This window comes from Trichechus manatus, unplaced genomic scaffold, assembly GCF_000243295.1.
Source record: "Trichechus manatus latirostris isolate Lorelei unplaced genomic scaffold, TriManLat1.0 scaffold00213, whole genome shotgun sequence".
In the NCBI taxonomy this organism is placed as follows: Eukaryota; Metazoa; Chordata; class Mammalia; order Sirenia; family Trichechidae; genus Trichechus; species Trichechus manatus.
Window position 1 is genome coordinate 2497302 of NW_004444149.1, and position 18791 is coordinate 2516092.

At 48.2% G+C, this 18791-nt stretch overlaps 1 protein-coding gene across 2 annotated transcripts in view; it reads left to right on the top strand.

Annotated features, from left to right (window-relative positions):
* The window catches only part of ADAR (adenosine deaminase RNA specific), a 38434-nt gene that overhangs the window by 16690 nt on the left and 2953 nt on the right, over positions 1-18791 (top strand). The window contains exons 2-11 of one of the 2 annotated variants that reach the window (XM_004388557.2): positions 643-2045; positions 3862-4045; positions 4583-4731; positions 5256-5400; positions 5543-5733; positions 14710-14935; positions 15189-15360; positions 15672-15765; positions 16401-16523; positions 16970-17103. In XM_004388557.2, coding sequence (XP_004388614.2) covers positions 643-2045; positions 3862-4045; positions 4583-4731; positions 5256-5400; positions 5543-5733; positions 14710-14935; positions 15189-15360; positions 15672-15765; positions 16401-16523; positions 16970-17103 — 2821 coding nt within the window. The remainder of the gene's footprint in view (positions 1-642; positions 2046-3861; positions 4046-4582; positions 4732-5255; positions 5401-5542; positions 5734-14709; positions 14936-15188; positions 15361-15671; positions 15766-16400; positions 16524-16969; positions 17104-18791) is intronic. The other variant, XM_023742571.1, reaches the window with a different exon arrangement.

Here is an 18791-nt window from a genome sequence, read left to right on the forward strand (position 1 = left end):
AGTCTTATAGATCCAGTCCTGCCTTACTAACACAACTGCCACCCATCCTCCCTCATTAACATCATAGAGGCAGGTTTCCAACATACAGGAAAATCACACAGTACCAGGAATCATGGCCCAGCCAAACTGATAGACACATTTTTGGGGGACATAATTCAAACCAGGACACCAGGCTATCTTGTTTCTGTTTGTTAAAACAAAATAACGTTTAGTTGTTTGTTCTTCTAACTTTAAAACGGTAAGTTTTTGATCACTGGAAAGGTTCATTCTCACTTCCCTAAAATTTTGTCCAAGGGAAAGGAGTAGGTCAGGTTGCTGGAGAGGCTGTGCTAAGGTGTCAGAACCCCTGTGTTCTGGAAGCTCGGTGTTTGGGGGAGGCACTTTGACATGAGTACCTGTGTTTTAATCTATATTCTCCCCACTTTGCCCTGGCCCCCTGCTCGCCTCTCTGTTTTCCCTTTGGCAGGCAGTACTTAGGAGGTGGGCAGGCATCCCAGGTGGGCTAGACGCCCATCTCATGCGTTCTCAGCCCTTTAGAAGTCAGGTGCAGCTCCTCCCCGTGGGCGGGTGAAGGGAGAGGCGCACACCAGGCTCAGTACCACAGGCCTAATTCACTTGCTTTTCCATCTTCTTGTTCTGCAGGGGTGTTCCCTCAACAAATGTCGACCCCCTCCAGTTCAAGGCTATGAGCAGAGCAAGCTCAGACACCCAGGCCCAGGGTCTCAACCCAATAGTTTCCAACTCCGGCAGATAGAGTTTCTCAAGGGACGGCTCCCAGAAGTGCCCCTGACTGGAAAGCAGACACCATCACCACCAGTGTTCCTCCCTGGGCTCCAACCAAGGTTTCCAGGACCACCTGCCAGAGACAGGCAACTGCAGATCTGGAATATCCCCAGGGGCGTGTCTCTCGGAAGCCAGGGGCTCCAGAGAGGGTTCCAGCATCCTTCGCCATGGAGAGGTGTTGATAGACTCACCTCACGTTTCCAGGAACTGAATATCAGCCAGGATCAGGAAAAAAGGATCTTAAAGCTGTTGGAGGAGCTCGAGGAAGGGAAGACCACCACAGCGTATGATCTGGCTAAAAAACTTGGAGTCCCAAAGAAGGAAATCAATCGAGTTTTATACAGTCTGGAAAAGAAGGGCAAGCTACATCACGAGGCAGGTAACCCCCCTCTGTGGAGAATCGCCGTCCCTGTTCATGCCGCGAAGCAGCAGAGCAAAGCCGTGAGAGCGGACAGTCATAGGCAGGCAGCTCCGCGTTCAGACCCCAGTTTGGAAACTGAAGACAGAAACCCCGCATCTGGCTTGGAAGATTGTCCTGTTCTTTTTGACATGGCCGAGATCAAGGAGAAAATCTGCGACCACCTGTTTCACGTGTCCAACTCCTCTGCCCTGAATTTGGCTAAAAATATTGGCCTCACCAAGGCCCGAGATGTGAATGCCGTGCTGATTGACTTGGAGAGGCAGGGGGATGTCTACAGGCAGGGGGCAACCCCCCCCATATGGTATTTGACTGACAAGAAGCGGGAAAGGATGCAGATCAAGAGAAATAGCAGCAGTGTTCGGGAAACCACTCCAGCTGCTACCCCAGAGACCGAAAGAAATGTAGAGCTTCCCACCTATAACTTACCTGTTTCAGGTGCCTCGAACAATGTCACCATGGGAAAAGTGGCGAATGGGCAGGAACCTGTCACAAAGCTAGAAAATAGACCAGAGGCCACACCAGGACCTGTGAAACTGAAGCCACCTGTTCATGACAACGGCCCCTCAAAACCAGGGTATGTTGACTTTGAAAATGGCCAGTGGGCCACAGACGACATCCCAGATGACTTGAATAGTATCCACTCGGCCCCAGGTGAGTTCCGAGCCATCATGGAGATGCCATCCTTCTACAGTCACGGCTTGCCACGGTGTTCGCCCTATAAGAAGCTGACCGAGTGCCAGCTGAAGAACCCCATCAGCGGCCTCTTAGAGTATGCTCAGTTCGCTAGTCAGACCTGTGAGTTCAACCTGATAGAGCAAAGCGGACCACCCCATGAACCTCGGTAAGAGACCACCCAGGAGCCGTCCCTAGGGTCGGGGTCAGGCGCTCTTGCCCCCCGACACAGTCGCAGCTGACTGGTGAGCGTGCTGCTGAGGCCCCTGTCTTTCCCCACCTCCTCTCTGCCATGTGGCTAATCAAGCTTGATTGGCTCCTTCTGTAGATCTTGAGCCTGGGATGTAGACCTCAGACCAGCCATGATCGTGGCTGAGCAAGGGTCAGCTCTGATGGCTAAAACAGAGCTTCTTTAGAAATGATTAGCTTTCGTGCATCAGCATCAGGCCTGCCTCCTGAGGTCAGAGGTAATGACGCCTCGATTCCCTCCTTCCCCTTGCCCTGGACCGTCCGCCCCCACACCCCAGGGTAAGTCAGTTCTGCAGAGAGGTTCAGGAGCAGGTGGGCTGGGGCAGGCTGTGCACAGGAGTGAGGGTGGTGTGTGCTGCTAGGCAGCGGCAGGTCCACGGCCCCCCGCCCCCCAGCTCCTATAGAGAGAGGATGAGGTAGAGTGAGCGGCTGCCTTCCTGTTGAAGGTGGTGGTTCTAATTTTACACACCTCCCCTGCACGGGTGGGCGGGCTAGCACTTGCTGCTGCTCCTGAGCTGTGGAATCAGAGACCACCTCACTCAGACAGCTGGCTGGGCCCTGCACCATAGGGTCCTACGGGCTAGTGGACAGATTGAGGAAGACAGGTAGGCCCAGGAGGCCCTGAAGGACCTAGCAGAGGGCTGAAACCACAGGAGCTGAGTGGCTACAAGTAGCAGCTAAAGAAAGAGCCAGTGAGGCAGGGAGAGGGTTCTTCCACCCTTTGTGGTAGGCTGGCTCTAGGGGTAAGCGTTACCACCTGTGGCCTTATTCCTTGTCTGCACCATCTTAATGACACCAGATGGCATTTCAGGAGAACTGTAGGAGACGTGGTGTCCCAAAGCTGACAGGGCAAGACTTACTTGTTTCCGTTTGGGGCAGACAGACTGGTTGACCATCCTCTTTCTTTGCCTCCATCCCCCCCTCCCCAGAGTTGGGGGAGAGTGTGGAGTTTGTGGCTAATGGACTCCAGCTCTGAGAAACATCGGAGCCATGTTCAGACATTTCAGAAGACATAGCAAATGAGGAAGTTGGCCTACTTTTCTAAACGAAATCGCAGACTGAGCTAGGAGCTGAACATGTGTGAAAGCTCGAACACAGAGGGCCTATGCTAAGTTGAGAAATCTGGAGAAAATGCTTTTTGGTTTTCTAAATAACAAGGGAGAGTTTCTTTCATCCTGGACTAGGGACAAAGAGCTATAGAATGACTGAGAACAAGTGATGAGAGTGGTGTATCTCTGAGGGTAGGCGGGGGACAAAAACAGGCCCCTGGTCAGTGGCGGGCATCTGTGCGATCCCTGTAGGTATCTGGGGAGTGTGAGACTGGGCTGCAAGAAACCTTCCCTTTCATTTAGGAACTTCCCGTGAGGTGACCACTGTTGCTTAAGGATGCGGGCCTTCTGGTTGCTAACAATATTATGATGGTGATTTTAGCTCAGTATTTGTACAGACTTTATCTTAATTCCTTGCTAAGAGATCGTGGGCTCCCCTGAGCTGTCACCTGTGGCTGTTTGTTCTAATGAGCCGTAGGGAGAGAGTCAACTTCTTGCTCTGTTTCCCTAAAGAAGGGACAGGCTGAGCCTTCAAAGAGGCAGGAGTCCTTCGTCCTACCCCTCACTTCCTCAACAAGTCCGAAGCCCCTTACCACAGCAGAAAATTCCAGGGTGAGGGTCTCTCTGGAGAAAGGGAGGAGGGATGGCCTAGACTAGTGTTCACACATCTAATCATTTTCCACCAAGATTTAAATTCCAGGTTGTCATCAGTGGCCGAGAGTTTCCCCCAGCTGAAGCGGGCAGCAAGAAGGTGGCCAAGCAGGATGCAGCAATGAAGGCCATGACCGTCCTGCTGGAGGAAGCCAGAGCCAAGGACGGCGGGAGGTCGGAGGACTCATACCACTGCTCCCCGGAGAAGGGGTCTGAGAGGGTAGGTGTGCCGCCTGCCGGGTCTGTGACCTACCGGGATTTTAACTGCCCTGAACAACTACTAGAAGCCCTGGTGGCGCAGTGGTTAAGAGCTCGGCTGCTAACCAAAAGGTTGGCATTTTGAATCCACCAGCCGCTGCTTGGAACCCCTGTGGGGCAGTCTCCACTGTCCCGTCAGGTTTAAACAACTGTTAAGGTACCTGGGGTCAGCTTCTTCTCTTCCCTCTACTCCCTGACCAGCCCACCTTTCCTCTTCTCATCCCCAGCCCTCCCTTTCCCCATCCACCCCCCAGCCTAGTTGGAATTCAGGAATTTCAGAATTGAAAGGGACCTTAAAGATTATCAACTTCAGTCTTCTTTCTTAGGTAAGAAGTGAGACCTGGAAAATTGAGATAACTGACCTTTTCCTGCAGTCACTAGAAAACATCCAGCTGCCCTTTGGAAAGCCCATCCCTAACCCCTCGGTGGCGGGCTGGCCCGTCTCTTCTTAGGTTTTTGGGTTGTTTTCCTTCTTCTTCATGTCTCTCATTTCCTCCAGACTGCTGAGTCCCAGCCCACCACCCCTTCAGCGACATCCTTATTTTCTGGGAAGAACCCCGTCACTACATTGCTTGAGTGTGTGCACAAGTTGGGGAGCTCCTGTGAATTCCGCCTCCTGTCCAGGGAAGGCCCTGCCCATGACCCCAAGTATGTCTCTGCTCTGGTTTTCTCAGAAACAAGAGAGATAGAGAAGTACACTTTCCTCCCTGCCTCCTCAGAGATGGCAGATTATTTCACTGTTTTCAGTGTGGGAAGAATGGGGGTCTTGGGGGTATCGTCACTGCTGTGGGGCAGAGAATCTGGAACTGGGAATTCAGAGGGCCAAGCGGGGACCAAGCACAGAGAGGTACACGGTTTGGAGGCTACAAAGACCTGGGCATACCTAAGAAGCTTTCTGCTCTGAGGCTCCACAGACTTACATGTTCAAGAGAAGGGTCTTTGGACAGGGTGAAACGAGGCTGGTACTGAAATGCTGAATTGGGGTTAGCTTGGCCAGGAGAGACAGGCAGTGGGAGGTGGGTGAAGGGGCAGATGTGACCGCACGAGCCAGGGCACAGAGGTGATGTGTGCAGGGAAATTACAAGAAGTGAAGGATGACGAGCTGACCAAGGCTAGGTTAATCTCTTACCAAAACCATTCTCATCCTCCCACTGCCCTTCCCCTCCTGTTAGGTTTCAGTACTGTGTCGCAATGGGACCCCATACTTTCCCCACGGCAAGTGCCCCCAGCAAGAAAGTGGCAAAGCAGATGGCCGCAGAGGAAGCCATGAAGGCCCTCCATGGGGAGGCAACCAACTCGACACCTTCTGATGACCAGGTGGGTCATTTTCCTGCTCCCAAGATACAGGTCGTTTGTAGAACTCAGTGGCTTAGGTTTGCTCATGAGTGCCGAGGTCTGGTCCCCTCAGAGATGCCTTGAGTATTTATGGTTCCTCTTTGTTTGGCTAATTCTCCTTTAGCCCGGAGGTGCAAACACGGAATCACTGGATAACTTGGAATCTATAATGCCCAGCAAGGTCAGGAGGATCGGCGAGCTCGTCCGATACCTGAACACCAACCCCGTGGGCGGCCTGTTGGAGTATGCCCGCTCCCATGGCTTTGCTGCTGAGTTCAAGTTGGTCGACCAGTCCGGACCTCCTCATGAGCCCAAGTGAGTGCCCTACTCTTGGCTATGGCTGGGTGTCACAGGGTGGGGACGTCCCGTCACCCAGGGAAAGGAAGGATGCGCATTAGCTGTGAGTGACAGGAGGGGCATGTTCAAGGAAACAAGTTCAGCCTGTCCCCATGGCCTCCCTCAGACACTAGATCAGCCATCTGGAGAGTACAGTCCCTCTTCCAGTGAACATGAGCCTTTCTAGAGTTTTTTTTTTTCAACGAACTTTAATTTTAAAAGGGATCTATATATGTGGAAAATCATTCAAGCTAATTGAAAAAGCATACAGTGAGACGTCTCATTTCTACCCTAGAACTGTAGTTTCTTCCCCAGACCTGTGTACTGTTACCAGCTTCTTGAGTCCTCCTAGAAACTTCCATGCATATACTAATGCATTTTCATTTCTTTGTTTTTGTAACAAAAATAAGTATATATTATACCTTCTCTCCACCTTGACTCCTGTGCTTACCAAGGTGTCTTAGAGATTGTTATTCTTTTGCACAGGTACATGTTCAGGTGAATGAATGCTTACAATTTAAAAATTGTTTTTCTTACACGAGATAGAAAAGATCTTTGCTAAAACAGACACCCATGTACCTACCGCCCAGTTTAAGAAATAGAATGTTAACGTTTTCTTTTAAGTTCCCCGCTTTGCATAATTTATTAAAATACTTCACTGACATTTAACTTGTTTTTGGTCTTGCTATTAGAAACGGAAGCCCTCGTGGCACAGTGGTGAAGAGCTTGGCTGCTAACCAGAAGGTTGGCAGTTCGAATCCACAAGCCGGTTTGGTTATTAGAAGCACATCTGCTGTGATTCTCCTTGTACTGTATTTCTCTGCTTACACGCGCAGCATTGTCTGCAGTATACATTTTCAGAGTGAAATTTCTGGGCCATGGGTTATGTGCACTTTTTTAAAGTGTTAAAATTTTTTATATAGATAATAGACTAACGGTTTAAAAATAAAAAAGACATAGCTCATACTCAGTCTCCCTTTGACCTAGCTCTCACCCCCCACACACACACACAGACACACGAACTAGCATGCCAGTAACTTTACATCATTTATCATAAATCCTTCCAGAGTGTCTTTATATAAATACAAGCAAGTGTATTTGCCATTTTTTACACCAAAAAACCCAAACCCATTGCCATCGAGTCGATTCCGACTCATAGCAACCTTATAGGACAGAGTAGAACTGCCCCACAGGTTTTCTGAGGAGGACCTGGTGGATTCGAACTGGCAACCTTTTGGTTAGCAGCCAAACTCATAACCACTACGCCACCAGGGTTTCCGTGTTTTATGTAGAAGATACATAATATGTACCTTGATCGATAGCTTGCTTTTTTTCACTTAACAATATTATCTTGGAGAGCTTTCCCTATCACTTGTATTCTTTTTGTATAGCCGTAGAGAGTCCCAGAGCATGGGTTTATCATGATTCATGTACCCAGTCACTAGTGATGCACCCTGGGATTATTTCCAGACTTTCGCTGTTATAAACAGTGCTGCAGTGAATAACATGTCCGTGTGCATTTAAAGTTAGGGTCAGTGTTCCCTGGTTTTTCTCCACTGGAACTGCAGAAGTTCATGCTTCCACCAACAATACGTAAGAATGACTCTACCCCTGCACCCTAGCAAACCGTTCATAAACATTATCCAAACGTTCATCTTTGCCATTCTAAAATGTGAAACAGTATCTCAGCACCGTGCAAAGCTGAGTCTGCATTGGGATATTTATTATTTACCATATTAAAAGATCAAAGGAGAAAAATCACACGATCATCTCCAGAAATTCCAAAAAGGCACTTAGTAAAATTCAACATGCATTCAGATTACAAAACCAAACTGTTCATAAAATAGAAATTGCTGTACACCTCCTAGCATGATAGAAATAACACGTCTGAAGTCAAAAGCCCGCAGTTTGCTTAATGGTGAACGTAGAATGTTCCCATTCAAGTCAGGAGGAAGATGAGGATGCCAGCGTCATCATTACTTAAATTATTCTGGAATTTCTAGCAATGTAATCAGCCAAGAGAAGAAATAAGTGTAAGAAGAGGAAAGAGGAGGTGAAGGTATCGTTATCTGTAGATGCCACGATTGTATACCGGGAATACTTACGAGAAAAACTGAAGATGTATTAGAGACAAAGGAGATCTTAGGAAAGTGGAAGATTGCAAAATAACGTATAAGAATCAAGAGCTTCTCTGTACACAGCAGTAAGCAATTAGAAAATGTAATGGAAGAAAATATCCTGTTTACGGGAGCAACTGAAAAGATAACCTAGGCACGGTCCTAATGGGACTAGTGGGATCCACATTAAGTAAAATACTAGTGAAGGATATAAAGGAAAACTTGATTAAATGCAGGGGGAAAAAAACTGTTATTAGATTTTTAAAGAAAGCTGCTGTGCCCAGATTAATCTATACATTTAATGTAATCCTGGTAAAAACACAAATAGGATTTATTCTGGAACTAGAAGGCTTGATTCTGAAATTTAAATGAAAAAGATGCAGGAATAGCTAGGAAAATTGTGAAAAAGAAAAGTAGGAAGGGGTATTGATCCTAACAGATGTTGAAACAGTGTTGTCCTGGCGTATAGATAGACGGGCAAATTGGTGGAGCAGAATGGAGCACCTGAAAGTAGAGGTAGATGTGAACAATGTCGGTGAGGTTTCAGATCAGTGGGGAGGTGGTGGGTTATTCAGTAATGGTGTTGGGACTGCCGACTGTTCAGGTAACTGACTAACTAAAGCTGGGTATTCACCTCCTTCCCTACACCTAAATTCCAGTGCGTGTAGGATTTAAATGTAAAATAAATGAAATCCTAACATCACTAGCTAAAAAGTGGGAACTTCTAGAATCTTGGAGTAGCAGCAGCCTTTCTAATCAAGACACAAAGCGTAGTCACAGTCTTAATGACCTAGTGGTGCTGTAACAGAAATGCCACAGGTGGGTGGGTTGTTTTCTCACAGTTACGGAGACCACAAGTCCAAATTCAGGACACTGGTTCTAGGGGCAAGCTCGCTCTCGATCAGGTCTGGGAAGGTCTGTCTCTTTTCAGTTCTGTTCCTTGGATCCTTGACAATTGTCGTGTGGCATGAATCTGTCTCCCCACATCTGTGCTTCCTTGCTTCTGTGCCTAATCTGCTCCCTTTATATCTCGAGTGACTGGCTTAAAACCTGCTCTGCACTTATGTGGCCTCATTAACGTAACAGAGAAAACCTGTTCCTAATTTGGTTTTGTTGTTGTTGTGTCCACATGTATAGGGGTTAGGATTTACAACACATATTTTTGGGGGACACAGTTCAATCCATAAATCACAGAAGGTAAAAACCGGCAAATCTGATTATATGAAAAAGTTGTCTCTGGTAAAATGACCCCCTGAGAAAAAAACATTTGCAATGTGCAGCAGCCCAGGGGCTGATTTCTTTAATAGAAAAGGGGTTCTTTTCAGATCTGATAGAAAAATAGGCAAAGTATATGAACTATCACAGCAAAAGAAATATAATAAATTACTAATGAAAGGTTCTCAACTTTACTTTGTAAATTAAATTTACATTTTGACAGTGTACTTACAGCAACGGTGATGTAGTACATCATCTAAGTATTGCCCTCAACCCACCAATGCCACCTCTAGGAATTCTCTCTCTCTCACTCACACACACACACCATTTGCAGACTAGTTAAGTAAGTTGTGCATCCACACGAAGGAATGCCATGTAGCTATTAGAAAGAATAAGATACATCTGTATGAAATGATCTCTGAGGTATATTGCTAAGTGAAAAAGAAAAAGGGCATTGTGGTTCAGTGATAGAAATCTCTCCTCTCATGCTGGAGACCTGGGTTCAGTTCCCGGCCAGTGCAGCCACCACTTATCTGTCAGTGGAGGCTTGCTTGTTACTATGATGCTGAACAGGTTTCAGCAGAGCTTCCAGACTAAGATGGACTAGGAAGAAAGGCCTAACAATCTACCTCCAAAAATCAGCCAATGAAAACTCTGTGGATCACAACTGTCAGATCTAGAACCGATCATGGGGATGATCAGGCAGCATTTCGTTATGTTGCACATGGGATCATCATGAGTCAGGGGCTTAATAAATAATGTGCTTATATATGCACCCACCACTCATCCATCAGCTTGTCGTACTGTGATAGCTTGAATGTTGCTGTGATGCTAGAAGCTATGCTACCAGTATTTCAAATACCAGCAGGGTCACCCATGGTGGATGGGTTTCAGTGGAGCTTCCAGACTAAGACATACCAGGAAGAAGGATCTGGCAATCTACTTCTAAAAAAATTGGACAGTGAAAACCTTATGAATAGCAGCAGATCATTGGCTGACGAAGAACATGGCATCAAAATTGGAGGAAGACTCATTAACAACCTGCGATATGCAGGAAGTGAAGAGGACTTGAAGCATTACTGATGAAGATCAAGGACTGCAGCCTTCAGTATGGATTACACCTCAATATAAAGAAAACAGAACTTTTCACAACTGTACCAATAAGCAACATCATGATAAACAGAAGATCAGAGTTGTCAAGGATTTCATTTACTTGGATCCACAATCAGCACCCATGGAAGCAGCAGCCAAGAAATAAAATGACATACTGCATTGGGCAGATCAGCTGCAAAAGACCTTTTTAAAGTGTTAAAAAGCAAAGATGTCACTTTGAGGACTAAGGGGTGCCTGACCCAAGCCATGGTGTTTTCAGTTGCCTCATATGCATGTGAAAGCTGGGCAATGAATAAGGAAAACCGAAAAAGAATTGATGCCTTTGAATTTATTGTTTTGGTGAAGGATATTGAATATACCATGGACTACCAGAAGAATGAACAAATCCATCTTGGAAGAAGTACAGCGAGAATGCTCCTTAGAAGCGAGGATGGCAAGACTACTTCTCACATACTTTGGACATGTTATCAGGAGGGACCAGTCCCTGGAGAAGGACATCATGCTTGGTAAAGTAGAGGGTCAGTGAAAAAGAGGAAGACCCTCAGTGAGATGGATTGACACAGTAGCTGCAACAATGAGCTTAAAAATAGTAACGATTGTGAGGATGGCACAAGACTGGACAGTATTTCGTTCTGTTGTACATAAGGTCACTATGAGTCGGAACTGACTCAACAGAACCTAACAATAGCAACAACGTGTATGCACGGATTATTTTCTTAAAGGATCAAAAAAAGAAAAAATTTAACAGTGTTTGCTTCTGGGAAGGAGGGCCACTTTTTTTTTTTAATAATATCTTATTGTGTTTTTGGTGAAAGTTTACACAGCAGTTTAGGTTCCCATTCAGTTTCTACACAAGTTGTCCAGTGATGTTGGTTACGTTCTTCAGAATGCGTGGACATTCTCATTGTTTCCATTCTGATTGTTCCATTTCCATTAATTTAGTTTCCTCGCCCCCTTACATTCTCATCTTTGTTTTAAAGTAATTGTTGGCTGTTTGGTTTCATATATGTGATTATTTAAAGGAGCACAGTATTTATGGGTGATATTCAGTATTTTTTGAGCCAGTCTTTTAGCTACAAGATGACCTCGGGTTAGTTGTGGTTCAAGGTTTGAAGAATATCTCAAGGCTGTGGTCTCAGGGAGCCCTCCAGTCTCAACCAGTCCACTAGGTCTTGTTTTGGGTTTTTTTTTTTTTTTTAAGGAATTTGAGGTTCTGTTCCACATTTTTCTCCCATTCTATCAGGGTCCATCTATTGTGGCCCTGATTAGAATGGTAGGTGGTGGTAGCTGGGCACCATCTAGTTCTTCTGGTCTCAGGGTAGATGAGGCCGTGGTTCGTGTAGACTGTTTGTTCTGTAGACTAGTTTCTTCTGATGAGCAGAGAACAATAGTTGTATCTTAGATGGCCGCTTGAAAGCTTTTAAGACCCCAGACCAAAACCAAACCTGTTGCCATTGAGTCGATTCCAGCTCATAGCAACCCTATAGGACAGAGTAGAACTGCCCCATAGGGTTTCCAAGGAGTGGCTGGTGGATTCAAACTACTGAACTTTTGGTTAGCAGCTGAACGCTTAACCACTGCACCACCAGGGCTCCTGTTGCTCACCAAATTAGGATGTAGAACGTAACTTTATGAACTATATCATGCCAGTTGACCAAGATGTCCCCCGAGACTATGGTCCCAGTCCTTCAAACCCAGAAATCCAATCACACAAAGTGTTTGGTTAGGTCTAAGAAATACTATGACTGTGCCCCCTGTGTGCTTTATTATATATACGAATATATGTGTATACAGTGACGTAGATGCATATACATATGTATTCATCTCATGTACACTGGACATGTTATCAGGAGGGACCAGTCCCTGGAGAAGGACATCATGCTTGGTAAAGCGGAGAGTCCACGAAAAAGAGGAAGACCCTCAACGAGATGGATTGACACAGTGGCTGCAACAGTGGGCTCAGGCATAACAAGGATTGTGAGGATGGTGCAGGATTAGGCAGTGTTTCATTTCTGTTGTACGTAGGGTTGCTATGAGTCAGAACCAACTCAGCGACCCCTAACAGCCACACCTGTACGCATATATGCCTACATACATGCATATACTTTTAACTGTTAGAGTTCTTACTTGTGTGTATCCTGCCTTCAGTGTTAAAAAGTCATTAAGGACGAAAGCTTATAGAAAATGGTATCTCATTATTTTAAATTGTCTTTCTTTAATAGTAAGTAACGTTATTCATAGGAGCCCTGGTGGCACAGTGGTTAAGCACTCGGCTGCTAACAGAAAGGTCAGCAGTTTGAACCCACCAGCCGCTCCGTGGGAGAAAGATGTGTGGCAGTCTGCTTCCATAAAGCTTGCAGCCTTGGAAACCCTATGGGCCAGTTCTGCTCTGTCCTGTACAGCCTGTAGGGTTGCTGTGAGTCAGAACTGACTGAAGAGCAACGGGCTTGGGTTTTGGTTTGGAGACGTTTTTGGCTGTCAGCTGGGAGGTGCTAGTGGCATCCAGTGGGTAGAAGCCAAGGATGCTGTTGAACATCCTGCGGTGCACAGGACAGCCCTCCACAGCCAAGAATTACCTCGCTCAGAATGTGAGTGTGCTGTGACAGAGACGGCGTCGTCTATAGTGTAGAGTCTGTAGTACAGAGTAGCTTGTACCATAGAACTTCCTGCGATGATGGAAACGTTCTGCATCTGCTCTGTCCGGTACAGGAACCACCAGCCCATATGTGGATATTGAGCCCTTGAAATGTGACCAGTGCACCTGAGCAACTGAATTACCGTATTTAATTTTTATTATTTAAAATTCAGTAACTTCCTGTGGCTAGTGGCTACCACATTGGACAGCATGGTAGAATCTAAGGGATCCTAATTGTATAACTAACAAATTTTATCATATGTGTGTGATAGATACATATCTAGAGAGAGACATATAAACTTTGTACACAAGAGTTCATGTTCTTTTCAAACACATGAAATTATCCTGGATCCCCCAGGCAAAGATCCTACACAGTTTGGCCCCTAGCCCCTCTCAACCTCTATTAATACCCCCTCCCTCTCATTCACTGAGGAAACCCTGGTGGTGTAGTGGTGAAGAGCTATGGCTGCTAACCAAAAGGTCAGCGGTTCAAATCCACCAGGTGCTCCTTGGAAGTCCCATGGGGCAGTTCTGCTCTGTCCTATAGGGTTGCTGTGAGTTGGAATCGACTCAACGGCAGCGGGCTTGGTTTTTGGTCTCATTCACTGAATGGCAGCCAGTGGCCTGCACAAACCTGGCCGCTCAGGCAGAGAAAGGAGTAAAGGCATTCAGCTTCAGGATGGTCAGGGACAGTGAGAAGCTTGGTGTGGCTGGACATAAAGAGTCATTCCTTTTATTGCCTGAGCTGATAAATCTTGATACTGAAGCCTCAGTCACAGGCAGTCAGATTATCCAAAGCTGGATTCCCCAGCCCTCGATGAGGATCTGGTTGAAAGCTAGGATTCTCAAAACCTCGTCTGGGAGATTTCTAAGCCATTTCGCTGCACCATGCTCTCTCTCGGCTTGTGGAAGTCCCCAGCAGGAGTCGGCCCAGCTGGCGGCACTGCCCACTCCCTGTACCACCATGCCCTTGCCCATCAGCAGAGCTCGTGGGCCCAGGAGTGCACTCACATCACCCACGTCCATGGCGAGCCTTCCAGGAATTGAAAACCGCCTCCTCGTGAAAGCTCGGTTCCCTGGTCTGAGGCCGACCTTGACATTCTGGTCTCTCTAGGTTAAGTCCTTTTGATCTAATCAGGAAGTAAATGAAGAAAGAGAATCAGAAACTTGAAAAATCAGGCAGGGCGTTAAATGACATGGACTCCCACGGGGAGAAACTTAACTCCCTTCTCATTTCTGCTTAAGAAAATCCATCTGGAGGTGAGATCGGAAGGCAGAGAGGGTCAGGAGCTGGTTGAATGGATACGGGAAATCGGGGGCAGAAAAGAGGAGTGTGCTGTCACAGTATAGGTAGAGCAGTTAGGGTCACATAACAATGTATGTATAAATTTTTATATGAGAGACTAACTTGAATTGTAAACTTCGACTTAAAGCACAGCAATAAAAAAGAAGAAGAAAGTCTAGGTTTGGTGCCAGAGCTTCTTTAAACCTCTCTAGTGCTCGCTCGTCTTCCTTCATAATAAAGAGAAGTCCCAGAGCCTCTGCGGGTGACACTATCTAGCTAGATTCAGTAACGTGATTTTATCATATTGTTTTCCAGTCACCTGCAATTTATGTTTTCCATTTACAGAATGATGTAAAGTTTGTTTTTTAAATGTGTTTACGTTTTAAAAGAATCCTTGGTAATGGTGCAGGTGATCTCTGGATCTAGCACAGATCATCTTGCGATTCATGAGTGACATTAGAAACAGCTGTGAAGAGTCGGGGGGTCCATCTGTTTGCAAGATTGGCCCCATCGTAAGCCAGCCTAGCCCTTCCCTGGAAAAGGCGTCCAGCGCTGGTGCTTGTCTTCACCCCCTGCTTCTCATCCCAAAGGTTCGTTTACCAAGCCAAAGTTGGGGGTCGCTGGTTCCCAGCCGTCTGCGCCCACAGCAAGAAGCAAGGCAAGCAGGAAGCAGCAGATGCGGCCCTCCGCGTCTTGATTGGGGAGAACGAGAAGGCAGAGCGCATGGGTTTCACAGAGGTAACCCCAGTGACAGGGGCCGGTCTCAGAAGAACTTTGCTTCTCCTCTCAAGGTCCCCAGAAGCACAGCCAAAGACAGTTAAGACGTCTACTTTTGGTGCTCTCTTTTTTCGGGGTGTCCTGCCTACTCCCCTCTGGGTGAAGTCAGCTCTTGCTGTCGTGACTTACTCCCTGGCTTTCATGTTAGCCTCAGTAGAACGTACAATGGGATTAGATGTGAGGGGAAAAGATGACCCGCCAGTCAAGCAGAGTGCGGCCTCCCTGCCCCCTCTGAAGTCCAGTGGACGTAGATCGGGGTCCGTGGTGCTGACGTGGCCTCCTGTCCCCACAGCTTCCTCTCACTGGTAGCACCTTCCATGACCAGATAGCTATGCTGAGCCACCGCTGCTTCAATGCCCTTACTAACAGCTTCCAGCCCTCCTTGCTCGGCCGCAAGATCCTGGCTGCCATCATCATGAAGAAAGACCCCGAAGACCTGGGTGTCGTGGTCAGCTTGGGCACAGGTAAGCAAAGCTCTGAAACCCGCTCCCCTGGCCAGCGGTCCCCACGGTGCCTGGAAGCGGGCCTTTCTCCTTCTCCCCTGCCATCTGGTGTGAGCAAGTCAAAGGTGGGGAGAAAACAAATCTTACATTTCATCTTAGCTGCGGTTAATTCAGAGTGGGGAATGGGTTCTCGTTTCCTGGGGAAGAGAACGTAAGAGTCAAAGCTGAAAATGGGAGCCTGTGTCTGCCTTCAGGCCTTAAGAACAAACAGCGTTTACCCTGTTCGTCACATCTCCTTTGGCGATTTTACATTTGCTTTAACCCTCTCCCAGGGAACCGTTGTGTGAAAGGAGATTCTCTAAGCCTAAAGGGAGAAACCGTCAATGACTGCCATGCAGAAATCATCTCCCGGAGAGGCTTCATCAGGTGAGCCAACTGCCTCTCTGCCCTCTTTCCTGCTACTCAGGACCCCGCGGCCACCACGGGCCCCACCACAGCCGGCAGGTGGTGATCCCACAGGGCTGGCCTTGGCCCTCAGCCCGTCCATCTGAGCCTGCCTTGTGGGATCGATTCCCCTGTGACCCAGGCTGTCTCCACCTGCTCAGCCTGTTTTGCAGGGCGCTCCAGCCAGCTCGGCTTCACGCCCTTTTTGAACAACGCAGAATGACCTCTGGGTCCTGAGGGCCTCGGGGGTGAGGCAGCCTTCAGTCTCCACTTGAGGCCCTGCCCGCTTTCTCCTCCACGTCACCTTTCCTTCATGAAGGGAGAGACTCGGAGAAGCAACAGCCCTGTGTAGTCCTCGAGCCCACGTTTGCCGTCCTGATGCCCTGTAGCTGCCACAGCGAGGCGCCCTGGGTGGAAACGAAACCGACCAGAAAAGCTAGCTGCGCTTTGTGAAATGTAGCGTCTCCCATGGAGAATTTCCCACCACCCTGTGCTGCTTTCAACCCGAGAAACCATGAGAGACCTTTTCCTTAGTTAGGCTCGGGTGGAGATCAGATCGTAGACAGCACTTCGCCCAGACCTGAACCCGCCTTCTTAAGCAGACTTTGTTTTCCTAGGTTTCTCTACAGCGAGTTAATGAAATACAACTCCCAGACCGCAAAGGATAGTATATTTGAGCTTGCGAAGGGAGGAGAAAAGCTCCAGATAAAAAAGACGGTGTCGTTCCACCTCTACATCAGGTCTGTACTGTCCCGCTGTGCCGGCGCTGGCTCCGGGCCCCCAGGGTTGGGTAGAGACAAACTCTCATTGCCCCAAAATCCGACCTTATTCGATAGGCCACACTCAACTCAGAGTTTGAGATACGTACCCTGGTGGAGCCCTGGTGGCCCAGTGGTTAAGAGCTCAGCTGCTAACCAAGAGGTAGGCAGTTGGAATCCACCACCCGCTCCTTGGAAACCCCACGGGGCAGTTGTACTCTGTCCTGTCCTCTAGGTTTGCTGTGAGTTGGGATTGACGGGTGTGCGCGGTGTAGGGTGACTCTCGTACCCTTCCACCCCCCTCCAGCACCCCGTGGCAGGTTTCAGGAAAGGTCCCGTGGTTCTCCCACGTGTGACTGTTCCTGCGTCCCCGGAGACTGAAGGGGAATGTCTGCCCAGGTGAATAGTAACAGATGTCCCTCTTGCAGCACGGCCCCGTGTGGAGACGGTGCCCTCTTTGACAAGTCCTGCAGTGACCGTGCTGTGGAAAGCACAGATTCCCGCCACTACCCTGTCTTTGAGAATCCCAAACAAGGCAAGCTCCGCACCAAGGTGGAGAACGGTGAGTGGCACACGTCCTCACCCTTTGCACCAGGGGCTCTGCAAGGCCGCAGGCCACTCCCAGGGACAAGGGTATGATTGCTGGGTTTTGCCATTCGTGCCTGGGATAGGAGAGTGTTGTTTACAGGGGACGGGCACATCTCGTCGGGGGGCTATAGGAAGGCTGAGGTCCCGTCATGAATTTGTTCCTTTGGGAGACCTGGGAGCTCTTCACATCCCATTGGAGGTGGAGGTGCCCGTGTCAGCTCCGAGGGGAGAGCCTGGCTGGAGATAAACTGAGAGTCATCGTCCCGTAGATGGGCTTCACAGCCATGGCAGTGGGTGTGTCACCCGGGGGCGGGAGGAGGGAGAAAACGAGAAGAAAATGATGCAGAACCAGGCCCTGAGGAGTGGGCAGAGAAGGACCCCGAGGGCCCGGTCCCCCTCCCATCTGACTGACAGCTGGTTCTACTCCTCGTCCACCAGCTCCTTCCCCGCCACTGTCCTCTAATGCCTCCTTACTGTCTCCTCACGTCCCCTCCTGTCCCCTCAGCGGTCATCAGCACCATCCTGAGCATACATCAGATCATGTCACTCCTGTGCTCAGACCCTGTAGCGTAAACACAGTTACCATATGACCCAGCTCTGCATTCCTAGGTACACACCCAAGAGAACTGACGACGTACGTCCACAAAAAAACTAGTAAACGTATGCTCACAGCGACATTATTCATGATACCCAGAAAGTGGTAACAACCCCAGTGTCCGTTCACTGATGAGTGGATGGACCAAATGTGGCCTCTCCATCCAGCGGACTGTTAGTCCTAAGAAGCAGTGAGGTACTGATACACGCTACATCGTAGACAGTCGTGCTGAGTGAAAGAAGCAGACACAGAAGGTCGTGTTTACATGATTCCGTTTCTGTGAAATGCCCACGACAGACAAATCCAGAGAGACAGAAAGCAGATGAGTGGCCGCCAGGGGTCAGAGGCTGGGGGAGTCAGGGAGGAGTGGGGACTGACGGCTGGCGGGTACGAGATTTCTGTTTGGGGTGATGAGATGTTCTGAAATTGATTGGGATGATGGTCGCACAACTCTGAATATTCTAAAAATCATTCAGTTGTACACTTTCAATGATGAATTGTATGGAATGTAACATATATTAATAAAGATTTGTTTAAAAAAAAAAACAAACCCTAGAGTGGCTTTCCACTGCACTTCACATAAAAGCCAGACCTGACGCCCAGCCTCATCCCATGCTGCTCTCCCCATCACTCATGCCTGGCCTTTGTCAGTTCCCCCTTGCTGCCCCAGGGCCTTTGCTTTTGCTGTCTCTCTGTCTGGAACTCTCTTATTCCGGCTGCTCCGTCTCCTCCTGCATGTCTCAGCTCCCCGGACTATCTCACTGGGTTCCTCTGCTGTCCGCCATAGCTCCCTGGAAGCCTTCAGAGCACTGCTGCATCTACAATTCTTGCATCTGTATCCGTTTACTTGTTCGGTGTCTGTTCTGTTCCCTTTCTCTCTCCTCACCCCATAGATGTTCCATGAGGACTGGATCTTACTTGTTTTTGCTCACTGTTGTTTCCCAGCACCAAGCATAGTGCCCAGCACTGAGTAGGTGCTCTGGAATATAGGCAGAACAAATGAATGAATGAATAGCCTGTGGCCCAAGTCTGAGGAGTTAAATGCTCCACCAAGGCGTGGTCTGGCC